This window comes from Xiphophorus maculatus, chromosome 5, assembly GCF_002775205.1.
Source record: "Xiphophorus maculatus strain JP 163 A chromosome 5, X_maculatus-5.0-male, whole genome shotgun sequence".
NCBI lineage: Eukaryota > Metazoa > Chordata > Actinopteri > Cyprinodontiformes > Poeciliidae > Xiphophorus > Xiphophorus maculatus.
In genome coordinates this window covers 24,965,266-24,981,463 of record NC_036447.1, presented here as the reverse complement: position 1 = coordinate 24,981,463, position 16,198 = coordinate 24,965,266, and the positions used below count along the sequence as shown (strand labels likewise).

Sequence of the window (16,198 nt, the reverse complement as noted above, 5' to 3'; positions counted from 1 at the left end):
GCACAGAGGCAGAACGCTGCGTCTTCAAGTTTGGTTGACCTGAGGGGTCTGGAAGGTTGATACAACAGCAGCAGATCTTAAACGTGTTCTGGCGCTAAACCGTTCAGTGATTTATAAACTAACCGCAGTATTTTAAAGTCTGTCCTCTGAGCCACAGGGAGCCAGTGGAGGGACGTTAGTACCGACGTGATGGGCTCTAAGTTTTTGGTTTTCGTGAGAACGCTAGCAGCAGATCTGCTCCTATCCATCACTCATCTCAGAAGATTTGCATCTGACTCACCCTGCGGTTACAACAAGCAACAAGATGGAGCTGGAAGACGTTAAGCAAAAGTCAATTACAGAAGAAGCTACACAGCTCACTTAAATGGCAGTCTGAAAACAAAATGAGTAAAATCTTACTTAAAATAATATATCAGGTCTACTTTGGGCTTGTAATTAAAGTCAATCAATCGGGTGGAATTGGGCTCAGGGCAGGTTGGACTTTGTTTTGGGCCCGATCTAAACACTATTGTAGAGTAAAGCAGGGATCAAAGTTAATCGATCAGGTAGATGTTCTGATGTTAGTGAACGTCTGTGTCCTGACTGTGCCTCGGTCAATGTCTCCGTTTCTGCCTCACTTCCGCAGTAAACTACCCACCTGGGCCCGAGCAGTGGTTCCTAAAATCTTCTACGTCACAGAGAAAGCCTGGAACTACTACCCTTACACCATAACGGGTAAGTGTGCAGTGCAGATGTGCTGCTCAGCCGTTTCTCTAAAAGCCCCGCTGTGACACTCTGCCAGGTAAAGGAAACAGAATCGCTCCTCACTGCAGCCCGCCGCAGCTTTCTAAGGTCACCTTCTCAAACAGTTTTCCCTTTATTTTTTTAGCCACAACACATTTTACTCACCACTTATCACTTTGCAGAGACACTTCACTGGATGTTAGTAGCGCATTGGAGCAGTGTGAAGAGACAAGGGAAGGAACGTGATCCAAACTGCTAATCTGCGCGGCGCATTTCTAACACGTTTTGATAAAACCTCGTGGAATTGGATTGTCCAACAACAACAACACAAAAAAGAACTGTGAAACTTCTGACATATGCTATGTAATTCGGCAATCTTGTTTGCAATTTTGGAGCAATGTTTGCAGCCTGGCAGCACATGTACTTTTATCTTTTTTTCTTTTGGAGTACAATGTGTTGTTTATTAGAAACTAGAGTACACGTTTAACCCCCAAACCCCGCTTTTAGGTGGATCTCAATATTCTTAGAATGCAATCGAAAGTTAATTTCTTTCAATAATGTGAAATAAAACTCTTTTTTTTTTTTAATCTGTAATCTGCGGTTGCCATGGCAGCGCTTCAGTGCCCTTTTCTTGTCATTTTCCTCTGCTTTTTGCTCCACCTTTAACGCTACTGAACATGTGCACAGTGATGGACAACAGTACATTCCAATTTGCTGACTTTTTAAGATCAGTTTTAATGTCTGTCTGTTACGACTTCTTACTTGTTGAGCTCTTTTTGACGCATTTAATCCAAGACAAAGGCCGTAGGAATAAGCTCAACTTAAATTCCACGTTTTTGTCGTTTTCAGCATAAATAGATTCATGGCTGTTGGCTAACTGTCTTTTCTGTGCTTCTCCTCTGCGCCGACCTGACGCCTGTCTGCCTCGTCGCGCTTCGGTCTGAAGAGTATACAGTAAGTATCAGTTTACACCTTCAGGAAATAAGGCTGAATGCAAACAGACTTGATACTACTATTCGTCAATGTTTGATCATTTGTTCCTGTAAAACGATTAATTGGATACATTTTTGACAGATCTTACAGCTGCTAAATGTACAGTTGGAAAAAACCTGCGTAGATAAAACTTGTGGGGGTGAAAATCCTCCCACACTTATCAAAACGGCTTGCAGAGCACGCAGAGTACCCAGCATGCCTCAGTCTGTGTGGTCTGTCTTTAACCCACAGGATACGTCGGGCCTTGGTTTTAAAAACGGCTCACATCAAAAACACATCAGCATATTGTGAGGCTGAGCTGTGGGGGCTGCAGTAATTCAGAGTTAAAGATGCGGACTCCGTCACTTGGTAACTTCTGTTGAGTTAGCAACAGAAGTTACCCTTACTAACTTCACTCACTTCATTCTTATTTTTTTTTTTCATATGAAAAAACTAAATACTTTGACCACAACAGAATGCTTGCCATTTTTTTGCCATGCAGGCCTATTCGGAAGTTGCCGCACTGCAAACAAATCCACAGAGGATTGTTTCTTTTAAGTCGGTTTGCTAAACCGCAGCAGACAGTTCTAGCACCGGCTTTCTCGTTTCGGCGTATTTCAAAAGCGCTCGCATGAAAGCATTTTGAAATGGCTGCCCTTATATAGATGTGATAAATAAATGGTGTGACTTCAAGTATTTTTACCCCTTGAAGTCGCAAAAACACAAAATCTTACAAAGTACTTTTTGTCTAATTTCTAGTGCAAATATCTTAGTACATATGAAATAAGACTAAACTAACTTCAAGGTAACTTTTCAAGAATATATAAGAGCTTGTTTTAAGCCTAAATCTTCTTGACATTGATTTAAAAAAAAAAATACTGGTGGATTATTTCACCCATAACACAGGAAAAATACCTTATAAGTGAAATAATCTGCCTTTTTTCATAAATATTAAGGAATTACTTACTTAAAACACGCTGCTGTATTGTGCTGAAAAGTTACTTGTAAGTTAGTTTTCTCTTATTTCAACTATAACAAAATATTTGCACTAGAAACTGGACAAAAAAAAAAAAACGTGGTAAGATTTTTGTTTTTTTGCAGCGTGTAGAGCGGCTGACCATATATCTGCCTGTACGATTGGATTGAACGGGCAAATTGTCAGAGAAATTGTCGAGAATTTATCTGATACGAATGAGGAGAATTGAGTTGAACACATGAAAAAAGCTCAAGGGGTATGAATAAGATAGTAGGCCTGCTATGATATTGCAGGGACAGTAATTTCCCTCAAGAGAGATTGAATGACAGAAATATTTCTTTTTTTTCCCTTCTTCTTTCACCTCGTTCGCAGTGCTCATTCCTGCCCAAGTTCTCCATCCACATAGAGACAAAATATGAGGACAACAAAGGAAGCAACGACAATGTAAGTACAGCGGGTGTCACCTGCTCACTGGAACAAATGGCGGTGCCCAGATAGTTTTGTTTTCGTCGTCGTATTTACAGCTTCACGTTTCAGGAACAGGCGTCCGTCCTGTTTTCCACTGTAGATGGCCCGAAGGCTGATAGGGCCCTGATACTGCTGACGCTGCACAGGCTGTATTTGTCCATTTAGGCAAATTTGTGATGTTGTGTTTGGTCTCAAATCGACTTAACCTCTTCTGTCATTAGTGACTCAAATGTGCTCCGTTAATCTCGCACCTTTTGGCATTTTTAGCAATTGGATGTACCCACGTTTTCAAAACCGACGAGATTCCTCTTTACTGGCTAAAGTGAAACATTTTCAGGGTGTTTTTACACCTGATGGTTTGGTAGACTTGGTTCGATTGGGGACAAAAATTGGAATATTTGTAACATTTTTCAGCTGGTTAGGCTCTGTGTTACGCTGCACTGTGTCAAACGAACCAAAGTCTTTGAAAAACCTGTTCCCCTCCTCACATGTGGTGGCGCTGCACCAAGAACCACTGAAGGAAATGACACAAAAACCTGCGAAAAAGACATGAGCTCAACTTCCTTCTTCGCAAAATGTAAACAGAAATGGCGCGGCGTTGGACTTTAGCGGTTGTAGGATTTTTCTTTTGACCTAAGCTTTTAGGTGGACGAGTGTTTGCGCATTCTCACCTCTAGACAAACAAAGTAGCATTTCATTGAAGCAGACCAAACAGAACTGCTGGGAATGCACCTTTAGATTGAAACGTCTTCTACGTCTTCTACCTCAACATCGCCTGAATCATAACATATCGTCATCTCTGTGCCTCGACTCAAACTCCACTGCATCCGACATCAGCCTCTAGACCCAGTCGGTTAATTAACCGAGCTCCCCTCGCGCTCAATACTTTCATCTTAAAGCAGCGCGTTTCGCCTGTTCTCTGTTCCCTTCCTGCAGAAAAAGCGTCCAATAAAACGAAGCGAGGCAGTAGATAGGAACAGCGTATAAGACGCACCTCCGCATTGCTGCAGGAGGGAAATTCTCCCAGGCTGCAGTGATGATTTACAGGCCACCTTATTAAAATGCCCAGTACACATGAAGCTTTGAGTTTGGCCAGGTAATGCTCCACTTGTTGGAAAGTTAATTTAATTTGGTGCTGTTGAACCGCTCGCTCTGTGCGCTCCGGTTCAGAGGGGCATTAGTCATCAGGACAGGGTGCCAGCGTCTGGACGCCGAGGAATGAAAGGCCACCGTGTAGCAAACAAATCGGCTTAAAGTGCGTTGGCCTATTCAAAATTCTCCTTGTGAGTTATTTCAACAGTCCGGGGTTTGGCGGGCGTCCCGCTAACATGTCTGAGTAGCTCACACGTCGTCGGAGGGGACAGAAACCGGCGCGGAGCTTCAAATCTGTCGAGATGTTTTAGATCGACGTGTTTTTCCTTCGACGTGACAGAGTGACGGATCAAAAGCCGTCGAAATCAAATTCTGAAACCGGAAGCTGCCGTGGGCGGATGCGATTTCCAGATTTTTTTTTTAAAAAAAGAGAAAAGAATAGAAGAAAAGCAGGGAGAAGAAAAAAACGCACTCAATTGGGGACGCCGGGCTGATTCAGATCTTTGTGAATGTGAGCCGAGACGCAGGAATCCATGTTGTTTACTGTCACTGAGGCACTCCCGGTGATTCTGTAATGTTAATAATGCAGTCGCCGTTCTCTTTGTTTGATGTTGTTTGGGTAAATGAGCCGCTACGTAGACTAGGACATGAATTTTAATGTCAAAAACGAGAGTCTAGACAATAACTAAGTGTTATTCATTCTGTCCTTCTGGCTCATTTGTTGATGGGAGCGAAAGCAAAAAGCAGGGACTGTTGCATCTATGAAAAGTCATGTATGTCTGGGTAGGAACGGATTAATTAATGTTGAACTTTTTAATAGAAGAATTTGCTTTCAATAGCCACGGGACTCGCTATTTTTTTACGAAGGTTTAGTTTTTAATAACCTGGTAAAATCTGGTCCACTGTTCTACGATTCGCTTCGTACAGAGTGTCTGGATCCTTGGAGAAACGATTGCTTCCAGAAGGCCTGGACTCTGTTGAAGTTGTAAATTTTATCGCTAAAGTTTGCCTGTGATGGACGTAATGCGCTAGTTTGGCGCTATGAAACCTTACTGGACGTTGCCTGCGAGCGAGGCGGCTGCTAACGACCATAAAATATTTGGAACCTCGGGCCAACAAGGACAGAACGGCTTCGTTCACTTCCTCCGCTAACGTTGCTAAAACTACAGGCAGGCGGAAAATGGACGTCTACTGGAGAAATTGAGCTCAATGGGAGAACGACCAGGCAGAGCAGAGAGAGATGAGAATCGAGTGGGGGAAAAATTCATTGAAGGAAACGACATGAAAACCTCTGAAGAAGACATTCTTCACAAAATGTAAATAAAAATGGAGAGGCGTGACATTTGAGAAGTTGGAGGATTTTGTTTGTTTCTCTGGTAGCCGAACCGCATCGGAGTTGCGTATTCACATCTCAAATGAAGTGGATGTTCTAGGCAAACAAAATGGAGTTTGAATAAGACAGATTGAAAAGACACACTCAAAAAGCACTGCTACTGGAAACCTTTAGCCCATGTGCTATTCAGCTTCCTCCACATAATTCATATGATTTTGATTAAGTGCCACTTTGAGTCCCAGGTCGTCAAATTCAGTGTTCAAAAACGGCTTCATATCTCATTTATGTTTGTTTTCCCTAAATCTCTTTCATGCGTCCCCTCTCCCCCCCCTGCATCAGATCTTATTCACAATGTTAAAATTAGAAAGTCAGGTTTTACTTACTTGTGTGTAGAACAATTATTTTGAGCCCTTTGATAATTGTAGAAGCACAGAGGTTCGTTTATCCTTTAATGTTTAACTTTAAAGCTCGTGACACAAAATGTTATGCTGTAATTTAAATTTGGGTAATTACACATGTGCAAAACACTCAAGAGTTGGAATTACAAACACTGCGAAGGCAAAAAAACCCCCAAAAAACAGAAAGCTTTCACCTTTTGTGGCATCAGCTGACTAAACATATGACAGTAACTGAAGTCAGCGCTGTGTTATTTAGTGCAATAAGCAGCTGAAGAGGTGAGCTTAGAGCGACCCCTAGTGGATGGACACACCATGTGCTTGCTCTGAGGCTCGGCGTAACACTGAGAGTTTGCTCCTGTGTTTGATTCGGTTGTTTCTATGATGAGAGGCGAGTCCGACTGGAAAATAAATGCTGAATTTAGCATCAAACAACAAAAAAAACCCCACAACATTTTTGTTGTTTTCAGATCTTTGAAATTGAGCTGAAGGACCAGGAGAGGGAGGTTTGCTTCGTCGACATCGCCTACGACGAAATCCCTGAGCGCTACTACAAAGAGTCCGAGGTGAGCGTGTGTGTGTATGTGTGGGAGTGTGTGTAGAGCCTTACGAGTACAAAGATGGAACACAATCAGTCGTACGAAACGGTGTTTTGTACGGATTGATGTCGTAATAGTCAGGTGAAAAGATTCGTGACCCTTTTCGTAGTTAAACAATCACTTTTAAAGGTTTAGATTAGACAAACTCAGCTTTACACTAAAAAAACCCACCAAATCTTACCTAGTATTTTAGTCTAGTTTCTAGTGCAAATATCTTAGTAGACTTGAAATAAGACAAAACTAACTCACAAGTATCTTTTCAGCAAGATAAGAGCCTGATTGAAGTAAATAATTCCTTAATGTTGATGAAAAAGTATTACTTCAATTGGCAGATTATTTGACGTATAACAAGACAATTTCCCCATGTTGTAAGTGAAGCAATCTGCCATTGAAACTAGAACTTTTCATCAATATCAAGGAATTATTTACTTAAAACCAACTTCCCTATCTTGCTGATACGTTACTTTTAGGTTAGTTTTGTCTTAATTCATGTGTACTAAAATATTTGTACTAGGAACTGGACAAAAATGCTTGGTAAGGTTTTGTGTTTTTGCCTCTCTTAGGATTTCTTTTTCCCCTTGAGGCTGTTATTTACACGTCACTATTTACTTTCTAGGATTAAGTGGCGCAACTATTTTTGCTTGAGCTGTTGCATAAAACAGAAAATGTTACCTCTCCAACCTCCAGGATTTGCGATATTTCCAGTCGGAAAAGACAAAGCGAGGCATACTGCAGGAAGGCTGGAGGGACACACAGGAGCCCATCATGTGCTCCTACAAACTGGTCACAGTCAAGTTTGAGGTGTGGGGCCTGCAGACACGAGTGGAGCAGTTTGTGCACAAGGTGAGAGGTCAGCAGTGGGGTGAGGAGAGAGGGACAGTAAAACAATAACAAACCAACACACAAATTTCAATTATTAATCTATCAGCTTTTCCCCTGCAAATCACATCTTTTTAAGAACTCGGTCGGGGTGTTTTATCATTATTATTATTATTATTATTATTATTATTTCTTTTTTGTAAGTTGTTAATTCAAACAATTTTCTAGAGAACCTCCCCCAACATCAAGTTTCTGCTTCTAAGATGAATTCACATTCATTTATGATTATGAATTTAATGTATGACATTAAATCTAAGCAAATCAATGCCTCTTTATAAAATCAGCAAAGTTATTAAGATTAATGTTGTCCCACCCCATATGCAAATTTGGGATATTTGTAGGAGCCGAGAGCAGTAAAAACTACCCAAGCGTAGTAAAAAAAATAATAATACAATTGAAATATGTATTGAAATATGAATTTATCTTGAAATGAAAACAAAAAACAAAATAAAAGTGTTTTTCAGAAAATGATTCATGAATAGGAGCCATATTCTATGACTCCTTAAAAAGTAAAAAAAAAAAAATTACATTTTTAAATAAAAAATTTTAAGTTTTTTTTTTTTTTTAGTTTTCAATTAAAAGAATTTTTTAAAACCCCAAAATGTTCAAATTAAAAAAAGTGTAATAAAGAAAAATTAAAGAAATACAACTTAACCTGAAAAATATAACTTAAATATAACTTGTTATAGAAATATAACAAGTTATATTTTTGTTATCCCATTTAAATGATCACAGCTAAAGTTAACCTGAGGTAACCGGACAAAAGACAAGTCCAGGAGTCCATGAGAGTAAAAGTGCTTCAGTTGTTACTCACTAATCGAATCTGTATTGATTGAGTTGCGTTAAAGTAGCTATAGATCCAGGATCCTGGAGTTTAACATTTAGTTCCAAAAACAAAGTTTTTGCAAGACTTATAAACCTGCTCTGACGCGTAACAGGTTAGAAAAGCTCTAACAATGTTCAACAACATTCAGATAAACTTAAAACCTCCTGTTCTCATGCAAGGCTGTTTGCTAAAGTGCCAGGCTAGCGCTAGCATGTTAGCATGTTGCTCAGTAAGGTTGTGGTTGATCACGTCCGCACAAAACTGACAGAAAAAGTTATTCTTTTATGATAATTATGCTGATATGTAAGAGCACATCTATCAAATGGAATAGTTTTTTTTCTGTTTTGCTTTAGCTGTAGCGACTTCTTTAACTACAGTGTACTAAGGGGAACACGGCCTGTTTAGATTTATGTTTAAAAACAAGCAAAACGTCCATCTGTTTTCACAAAAAACATTGGCTTACTCAGAATAGAAATTTTAAATAGAAAGTTACAACCACAAATAGAATATTTAAGAAAAAAAGAAAAAGAAATCGAGCCGTATTTGTTCCAAACAGCAACTTTTCCATTATTCTGCTTGGTGTAGAAAACCATAAATGTTACTTTTTACACTACTTTTCTTTTTGGTGAACTTCAGATCTCTGATGTGGCGTTGTTAGGCTATGTTACAGTAAAAATAGCTGATTGTAAGAATAATCCTGAAACTTTGTTCCAATAAAAAAAAAAAAAAAATCATGCAAACACAAAAAACGGATTAAAATGTTGCTTTACTTGCAGTGTGTAGATAAAAGCAGTTTGACCGTTTCTGTGTTTTGTGTTTTAGGTGGTCAGAGATGTGCTGCTGCTGGGACACAGGCAGGCGTTTGCTTGGGTTGACGAGTGGATAGGTACAGCTACAAGGATTTAATTTGTTTCAACCCGTTTTGTATTTGTCAGCTTTTTTTAAAATTAGATTATTGTACTTGGCGATGCATCATTCATGCCACCTGCATTTAACAAGTTTGTGTACGAACAGCATGGATCCTCTGCTCACTACTAACCCACCAACGCCAAACACGGCTACCACCATCAGCTCGCTTCAGTTAAATAATAATAATAATAAAAAAAAACCAAGATTCTTTCATGTTTCGGGAGAGAAATTCAAACCAATCTGATTTGATAAAACATCTGTAAAACGAGCGTCGGATCTTATATTTTCTGTTTTCGAGGAACAATTTGTCATATTGTTACATGAGCGTCATTGAAAAGCTGAAACTGGTGCAGTTGGTGTTGGCTCTGTCCGTTTCCTCAGGGCCTTGTGTGCCCCTCTCAAGTAGCTGCAGCACATTTACTCCTCCTCAGCTCTTCAGCTATTTTTTTTCTCATAGCTGTGGGGCACACACACACACACACCCACACACACACACACACACACACACATACAAAATAAGGCTGTTATCTTTACCCAGAAACATTCACCAGTCCTCTCCACAAAAACCACTAACCTCAGTACTCCCTCTTCTCTGAAACCTGGATGCCTCTTAATGCTCCTAAAGTGTTTTTCCCTTAAATTACTTTCTTTTTTTTCCCCCCTGTGGAAAAAAAAATTGAACCTTTTTCATTTTTCTTTCCAATGATTCCACCTCCTCTTGCTTATCCCTTAATCTTGAAACATCCCCAAAGCTTCTCCATCTCTCCCCTCTCTCCCTCCTCCTCTCTCGCTCCCTCTTGGCTCGGACGTGTCCTTCACTCTCTTTGGGTTGTGGGGCAGCTAACACTTTACCCGCTACATCGCTAACCTCGCCGCAGCTTATCAGTGCCAGCGAATCCTTTCCTTCTCTTAACCGCCTGTGAGCCGGAAAGCCATGATGGAACGGTACCAACGTTTTGACCTTCATTGCACCCCTGCTTCCCTCACCTTTTGCAGATATGACTTTGGATGACGTTCGGGATTACGAGAGAAATATGCATGAGAAAACCAACATTAAAGTTTGCAATGAGCAGCAAGAGCATTCCACAACAAACCCATCTTCCCTGGATGACATAGAGATCCATGACAAAGCAAGTGTATGTGGCTTTTTTTCTTTTTGCTCCATTTTTCCGTTCTCTGTCTCGTATTTTTAGGTGGTAAAAGCTTCATAAGGCATTGCATTTGGAGCTAAAAAAGAAGGAACATTTGACTGGCATTTTTAAAAAAAAAACTAACAGTTGGTTAAAAAAATAAAAACATCATGGTAATATAATAATAATACAAAAATAGTAAACCTATCCTTTGGTTTTTAAGCAGTGTTTTGTTTTTCTTTTGTTTGGTTAACAATTATTATTTTCAGTTCCTGATTTCATTTTTAGACAAATATTTCCTCTAAAGGGGGAAGAAAGACTAAACACATTTACCTATTCAGGAATTTATTCCTACTTATACATAAAGTCCATTCAGACTGGAACTGTTCACCTTAGTAAGCTCCTGTAAACACTCACTTTGCAGCCTGCAATTTGTATTTGCAAACACCAGAGGGCACTCCTCTTCTAAAGAAGGCATGTTAAAGTAGCAAGCAGGCTTCTGAGTCTCCAAAGGATCCTTCAATTAAAGTTTAATGATAAAATTGAAAAATGCTTCTTAGTAAAAATAAGACTTGGTAACTGCACTAGTTTTCAATTCTGTTTGCAAGAGATGTTTGCTTGAATTTGCAATCAAGCTTTTTAAAAACAACATCCTGTTTAGTGAGGTCATCACCAGCTGACAAATTGTAATTAAAAAATTATATATAAAAAAACATTGCGTTGATTAAATCACTCTTCTGAATCCCTCTTTTGGCTTATTAAACCAAAATGGCTCTGAATAGCTTTCTACTGATGTATATCATTTATTATAGTCATATGTCCATATATTTAGGTCACAAGTGGATGATAGAAATAATTTTAAGTAGGTTTGAGTCGTCTGTAAGGCGAGATGGATTTGACTCCTGATCCCACGGCTGGCCGCGCCTTTTCTGGGTACAAAAAGGCCATACATGCAAAAGAGCAATATAATCAGCAGCTCCTTCCAAAACATGAACAAAATAGATCATTTGTAGTAAGATCCACATGCCAAGACAATGTCAACACATGAACACATGAAAACACTAACCTGTGTATTGTCTCTTGTAAAATCTCTTTCCAGACATGACAATGGATGAGGTGAGAGAGTTTGAGCGTACCATCCAGGAGGCCACCAACCAGAAGATTGGGGTGTTTCCCCCATCAATCTCCATAAGCGAGACCCCCTTGTCCTCCTGCGCCCTAACCGGCCCTGCCAGTGCCCCGTCAACACCGATGTGCACGGATGCACCCGAATCTCTCTCTGTCCCCAAAGACCGGCCCCGTAAAAAGTCCGCCCCTGAAACACTGACCCTACCTGAGCCCGTCCCCAGCGAAGCCGCAGAGGGCTCTACCCTGAACCAGTTACCCGTTTCCAACCATCTCCAGTCATCCACATCTCCTTCCGACTGCGACCCTGCTGAAATGGGCGAGCAGTAGAACAGCCTCCATTGTATACTTCTTCTTTACCCGTTGTCTTATGAGCCCAATGAGGGTACCCTTGCCTCCAAGCACCAGTGCCCTGACTTTCAACTTGTTTAGCCATATCCAACGATAAAACATAATCGTTATACCAATCCCTCTATAGGTCTTCATTAGCGTCATTGATGCCATCCAGGCAGCTGTAGGCCCGGTCACTTTGGTGTGGCCGAGCGTAAAGTCAAGCGAGCCAGATGTCAGATCTTTTCTAATTAATGCATTTAATGTTTATCGAAAGCAAAGATTATTTTTGTTGAGTGGCAGTTCTTTTTGTAAATAAATCCTTTTCATTGTTTCCGTAGTTACGTTTTCTTCAATCAGACTATCTGGCCACGAATTATTGCATTTTGAAGTAGTTGCCTTGACACCACAGAGCCAGTGGAGATTCAGCTTCGATAGTGTTCAGAGTAATCTTACCCGTTACTAATCTGCATAGTTGATAGCATGATGATGATCGACTTGATGACTCAAACTGGAACAGCACAGTAGAAGTAGAACAGAACGCCGGAGAGGCAATCAAGTACATTGACTGTAGATCCGTTGAAGTGTTTCTGTAGCCAGTCGGCCTGGCATGTGGATCGCGCTGTACTCGTCGTTTCCTCTCTTAACTCAAAAAGAATGCAAAATCTGTACAATCATGAAGAGAATGCACCTCAGGTCTCCCCAAACTCTACCTGGTTCGCACTCCAAAGGCAGGGACGCTGTTATACGTAACTCTGCCCGCTTATTTGCCAAACCATTTTATACTTCCAGAGATGTTATAACACAAAAATATATGTAAAAAAAAAAAACCCACAAAAAAAACAGCCTACTTAAACCTGGGAATGTTTACACATCTTAGACCTTTTAAATGAAACCGTCACTATGTCTGCAGTTGCAGTTTGAAGTAGGTGGTTTAACGCTTGCAAAATTTTATTTGTTCATCCTCTGTATCTGAAGACGATTAAGAGGTCGGTATCAGCAGGAGTACGTTGATTGCATTTTCAAAGTCAGATGTTGCCTGAAACTAACGACGGATAGCTTGTGTGACATAAATGTGATTCAGGAAAATCAAATCAGTCAAATCACTTTCGTCACATGTTGGGGGAACAAAACGCCTTTTTAGGACAGCTGTTAGTCACCGACTGACCCTCGCGCACAGTGAAGGTGATGAAAAGTCGGTGCTAAATTTGAAAAGACGGGCACATGTGTCAAGCTGACTTGTGTATGTGCTTCATTAGGCGCACAGTGTGTGAAGATTGAACTTGCCAGCCCAGATTGGTGAAAGAAAAGCAGAGCTTTTAGGCGAAACGAAAACATCCTTTGCAGACACCAGTCATTTATTTTATTTGTGTATTGATGGTCGTCTGTCAAAGAACCAGTAGATTTTAGTACACCGATCAATATACTCTTTTTGTTTTCCAAACAATATTATTCAACGAAGGGGTTTTTATAATGCTGCATGGAATGTGTTCACAACTTGTATACAAAATATATGATGTGTGATTATACTGTGTATGAATGGATTGTTACAGTATAAGTAATGTAACTCATGATGAAAAAAAAAATGCTTCCATTGGAAGTCTGAAGTAATTTTGTACAGTAGAAAATCAGATTTCGACTGAAATGTAAGCATGTTCAGAGTATTTACTGTAGGCCTATGAACTCTTTGAACTCAGTGCCTCTGCATGCTACAATTTTATCATCGCCTACCTGCGTGTACATCCAAATTTTATTATGAGTTCAGCTACAGAAATCCAAAATTTCATGACTTTTTATTACATGTACAACTCTGATGACTTACAAAGACACTTTGTGGGCATGGATGCCTTTCATTATGAGGCTCTAACCATGGATTTAATTTTTCTTAAGTACATGGTTAGAATCCCATTGTTTGAAGTGGAAAGTACCATTACGTCATGCTCAAAAATGCAGCGTTGGCACATTTCACCAGCAAGTAAAAGGACAGGTCTCAACTGGGTCTATAAACCTTGATTATAAGACCAGAAATTTGGCATTATTGTCTACATTATCCAACATTCAAGAATATTAAAACTTGCTTATCAGATTTGATTTTTTGCTGTTCAGACTGAAAACTTTCCCTACGAGATCACTTGGGTTTTGGTTTGTCACTTCTACCATCTTCAGTTTTTCTTACAAAGGTTTACCTTTTGAGTTTGCTCTCGTTTCACCTTTACATTGACGTATGAGTTTGTCACCTGCAAAAATGTTTAAACACTTTGAAAAGTTTTTAGGCAACAATAATTTTCCTACGATATCAGACAGCGGAGAAGTTATCCCCATTCTATCAATGGTTGCATATCAGCATGGCTGTATGTCTATATTTTAGCTTTATAAATCCACAGTTGGGCCATCCTTGTTTTTAAAAATCACTGAAGTCGTTCCTTGTGTCCTAATTTCAACGAGGTAAAAAGTTTTGGGTAAACAAGAACAAGTCCTGAATTGTAAAGACATTCATGTGTATGAGGAGTCTGTCTGAAGTCACCAGAGTTTTTGCATTGCATTCCCTACACTGTAGTCTGGTAATCATTTGCAGTTCAACCTTATATTACAAATTATTTTTTAAGGTCTTTTTTTGTTGTTTTTTTTACAATCCTTTTTCTTTTTTTCCAATAGACCCTCCTTCAGTTTTCTTCTGAGATTTTAAGTAAGACCGTTCCAACAAACTTCTAGTATTGCCACTGCAGGAAGATGCAGAACTCGGACATATCAAACTATACCACCAGATTCTCAAGCGACAGGGCTAACTTGCTGTGTTTTTCATTCAATCGCTGACGCTGGCGTAGATTTCTCAGTCATCCAGGTCAGGACGATCCTTAGTGCTTGAGTAGAAGGCAACTGGACTTCTTCCGTCGCTTCTTGTCCCAGTTCACACCATGGGACATGTGACCAAAACACGTGTCTTAACCTTCAATTGTCCGGTTAGTGTGGTTCCATGATCCGTAAACAACTCCAACCATGTTCAGAATTGAAGAAGCCCCTCTGAATGAGCGACGAAACGTCTTCACGAAACGAGAGAAGTCCAGTTCTGCTTAAGCACGTAGGATTCGATTGCTGACATTACTCAGATGCATCCTGCACTTTCCAGTCTTTGACACCTCAATTGACAATGAAGGAATGTGTTTATTACCGGTGTTGTGGGTTCGGTGGACCAAAAATCCGCTCATACGGCACAGTAACTTTGAAGAGACAGCCTTGAAGAGAAGATATTCAGCGGTCTTACCATAGTATTTCGTCGATAATTTGTATAGATTTTCATTTAGATGGAAAGAGAGAAAAAAATAGATAAAACTGTAGCTATTTATTTGTAACCGTAGCTTTTGTTGTTGCCTTTTAAGGATAAACAAATCTACATACCAGTCATTGGCCGTCTGTTTAGATCTATTTTGTATAGATGATAGATGCTTACTAGTCTGGTATCGACCACCTCTCGTCAGGAAAACATCGATCCAGGGACATGTTTGATCCACCATGGGCTATTAAAATAATGCAAAGTGTATGTGGAACGTTAATCTCTGCTCTGTTTAAAAGAGTAACCCAATAGCTCTTGTAAATACAGCTGTTGATTAATATTGTAGATTTCTTATGTGGAGCCTGCTCTGGGTTTCATTACTGATGTGCCATGAATGTGCTGATGGACTGAAAATGGACAAGGTAAATCTTGGTGTGTGTGTGTGTGTGTGTGTGATGAGGGTTTGGGAAGCTTTCACAGACGTGATTTAAATGCTTTGATTTGAGTCGGGCTTAATGTGTTTTTATCAATGAAGTTGCTATTCTGATCTTAGTTCAGTTTAATTCTTTTCATTTAAATATCGAGATTCTTTGTAGTGCTGCACTTTTTTTTTTTTTTTGCTGTCCAGTTGCTTCTAATAAACCCCCCACAAGGGGGCGTATTATTTCCTAAGTTGTAAAGCAAATGGATGCTTTGCATTTTAGTGGCGTGGCTGCTTTGACGTTTACCCGCCTTGTTAATCTCCAGGCAGATAATGTCTCCTTTTTCCTTTTAAATAGTAAACTTTGCTGTTATTTGATTTTAGTGATTGCTGTAACCCATTTCATTCCTCTTCACCTCCCGATGCGGTTTGCGCTCAGACAAGCCGTTTTGCTGTCTTCTGCTCTCTGGGATCTGTCTCATGAACTTCGAACTCATCTGACGAGAAGCTCATCTCAGAGTCTGCTTGAATATTCAGGCGCACTTCGAGTCGATCCAGCTTCGTGAAACAGACCCCAGGAGTGCCATTCCTGTTTACCTGCTGAAAGTTGCTCTTTGTTCTTCCACTTGGAATATTGTGTTGTACTTGGTATATTTTTACTGCCCTTTGAGGTTTATTTGGTTCTTTGTTGTAATTATTGTTTAACAGTTTTCTTAAAACGGATGAATAAACTTTATTAGCTATTGTCA

The 16,198-nt window shown here is 39.9% G+C and overlaps 1 protein-coding gene across 2 annotated transcripts in view; it reads left to right on the top strand.

The window, feature by feature from the left end:
• The window catches only part of pitpnc1 (phosphatidylinositol transfer protein, cytoplasmic 1), a 68,433-nt gene extending 52,235 nt beyond the window's left edge, over positions 1-16,198 (top strand). The window contains exons 3-10 of one of the 2 annotated variants that reach the window (XM_023333862.1): positions 626-714; positions 1,670-1,677; positions 3,044-3,115; positions 6,430-6,525; positions 7,246-7,401; positions 9,086-9,149; positions 10,169-10,308; positions 11,402-11,491. In XM_023333862.1, the coding sequence (XP_023189630.1) occupies positions 626-714; positions 1,670-1,677; positions 3,044-3,115; positions 6,430-6,525; positions 7,246-7,401; positions 9,086-9,149; positions 10,169-10,308; positions 11,402-11,407 (631 nt within the window). In that variant the 3' untranslated portion in view covers positions 11,408-11,491. Of the gene's footprint in view, positions 1-625; positions 715-1,669; positions 1,678-3,043; positions 3,116-6,429; positions 6,526-7,245; positions 7,402-9,085; positions 9,150-10,168; positions 10,309-11,401 lie in introns of both variants that reach the window. The other variant, XM_023333861.1, reaches the window with a different exon arrangement.